This window comes from Chiloscyllium plagiosum, chromosome 10, assembly GCF_004010195.1.
Source record: "Chiloscyllium plagiosum isolate BGI_BamShark_2017 chromosome 10, ASM401019v2, whole genome shotgun sequence".
NCBI classification, from domain to species: Eukaryota; Metazoa; Chordata; class Chondrichthyes; order Orectolobiformes; family Hemiscylliidae; genus Chiloscyllium; species Chiloscyllium plagiosum.
This window is the reverse complement of record NC_057719.1, coordinates 84,246,658-84,249,162: the sequence shown is the minus strand read 5'-3', so window position 1 is coordinate 84,249,162 and position 2,505 is coordinate 84,246,658. Positions and strand designations below refer to the sequence as shown.

General features: G+C 48.2%; 1 protein-coding gene across 1 annotated transcript in view; it reads left to right on the top strand.

Moving 5' to 3' along the window:
* Positions 1–1,787: 1,787 nt before the first annotated feature.
* rad51b (RAD51 paralog B) overlaps positions 1,788–2,505 on the top strand; it is a 568,881-nt gene continuing 568,163 nt past the window's right edge. The window contains exon 1 of the mRNA XM_043698230.1: positions 1,788–2,314. Within this exon, the coding sequence (XP_043554165.1) occupies positions 2,196–2,314 (119 nt within the window). The 5' untranslated portion in view covers positions 1,788–2,195. The remainder of the gene's footprint in view (positions 2,315–2,505) is intronic.

Below are 2,505 nucleotides of genomic sequence, written 5' to 3'. Positions count from 1 at the left end.
AAACAAGTGACAAATAACATTTGTGCTATATAAATGCCAGGCTCTGACCATAACCAATAAGAGACTATTTAACCATCGCCTCTTGACATTCAATAGTGTGAATCCCCTATTATCAACATCCTGAGAGTTACCATTGACCAGAAACTCAACTGGACTCATCACATAAATGCAGTGGCTACAAGAGTAGGTCAGAGACTTGGAATACTGCAGCGAGTAACTCACCTCCTGACTTCCCAAAGCCTTTCCACCATCTACAAGGCACATGTCAGGAGTGTGATGGAATACTCTTCACTTGTCTGGATGAGTGCATCCCCAGCAACACTCAAGAAGCTTGACACCATCCAGGACAAAGCAGCCCACTTGATTGGCACTGCATCAACAAGCATCTTCTCCCTCCACTACCGACACTCAGTAGCAGCAGTGTGTACTATCTACTTGATGCAATGCAGAAATTCACCAAAGATGCTCAGACATCACCCTCGAAAACCACAACCACTTCCATCTAGAAGGACAAAGGCAACAGATACCTAGGAACAGCACCACCCGCAAGTTCCCTTCGAAGCAACTCATCATCCTAACTTGGAAAAATCTCACTGTCCTTTCACTGTCACTGGGTCAAAGTCCTGGAATACCCTCCATAATGGCATTGTGGGTCAACCCACAGCAGGCAGACTGCAGTGCTTCAAGAAGACAGCTATGACCTTCTCAAGGGCAACTAAGGACAGGCAATAAACGCTGGCTAGCCAGTGACTACCACATCTCACAAAATGAATAATTTAAAAAAGTATAATCAGGGAGATAGACATTATTCTCTAAGCATCAGTGAGAATCCTGAAGGCTGTGTTGCCTGCCTGGTGACAGACTTAAGGACATCTCCTCAGAGCTGGAGAGAACTTGTATGGGAGTAGAGAGATCCAGTTGTCATCATCCACACTGGTACTGACAACATCGATAGAACTCTGCTCCACCATTTGATTATGGCTGATATGTTGACCAATCCCATTCTCCTACCTTTTTCTCATGACCCTTGATTCCCTTACTAATCAAGAGCCTATGTAGCTCTGTAGATATACTCAACGATTTGACCGCACTGTTGACATATTTTCTAATCAGCCTATTCAGAGATGCTGACCAAATTTCTGTCTCAAGCTTGCTGCAGTGCTCCAGTGAAGCTCAGCTCAAGCTGGAATAACAACACCTTATTTTCCACTTGGGGACCCTGCAGGCTTCCGGACTCAATATGGAGTTCAATAGTTTTAGGGCTTGAACCCACCCATGTCTGAGCCCCCAACCCACACACCAGGCCTTGTTATCAAATAGTCTGCCATTAGACACTACCCATTGTAATCCACTAGCAGTCTCCATTCACAGCTATTCACTCTCCTTTCTACTCCTTTGTCTATCCAACTGTTCTTCTCTCTTTTTGGGCTCTACCCCTATCTATTATTTACTCCTTACCCCCTCCCCACACTCTATCTTCTGCATATAAACCAACATTTTCCTGGCTACCATCAGTTCTGAGGAAGGGTCACCAGATCAGAAATGTCATCTCTGATTTCTCTCTCCAAAGATGCTGCCATATCCTGCTGAGCTTTTCCAGTAACTTCTGTTTGTTTTTTTTTAAAAATTCAGAGATGCTACCGCACACCTCTGGAGCGGGTCCCAGGGAGCACCTCTCACAGCACCACAAGAGCCCTATCCCACTTTTCTTTAGTGGCATGGAGCAGCTGTGAGCTCCTTCTGGAGTTGTAGCTGATTCATAAACGTTCACTGTCTCCTTCCCACAGATGCTGCCAGACTTGCTGAGCTTTTCCAGCACTTTGTGTTTACTGCAGATGTTTAGCATCCACAATAGTTTGCCATTGGCATGTGTTCTGTCAAACCTGGGGCTCCCACTTGGTTGAAGGGGGGGAGGGGACAGTTGGGCTCTGCTGGAAAAGCTGGAACTGTCATTTATATCACTGCCCGAATATTCAGGTGAAACGGACGCATTTAAGACAGAACCTTTTAAGAAGTAATAAAAGACGGTGGAAGACTCTACCACCACGAGAGGAAATGCAATAAATAAAGGACAGCTCCTCTGAGCCATACAGTGACGGTCGCCCCACCCCGTCACCACCCCCTCTCAACACCTCCTGTGATTGGCTGCAGTGCTTCCGTTCCCGGATTGGCCGACACCCTCAGCGCACGGAACAATGGCAGAGCGGCTTCCGGGCTTCGTCCCGCTCGCGCGCGTCCAGCTGAGGTCCCTCACGGGGATTGGCCGACACGCGGCGAGGGGCGGGGCCAATAGGAGCGCAGGGCCATCCCACAGGTGAACGAGGAGGTAGATTCCCCAGTGTGTGTGTGTGTGTGTGAGAGAGAGAGGGGGGGGGAGTTAATACAGAGTTAGACACTGGGTCTGGGGGAGAAGGGGGAGTGGGGAGTGAATACAGAGTTAGACACTGGGTCTGGGGGAGAAGGGGGAGTGAATACAGAGTTAGACACTGGGTCTGGGGGAGTGAA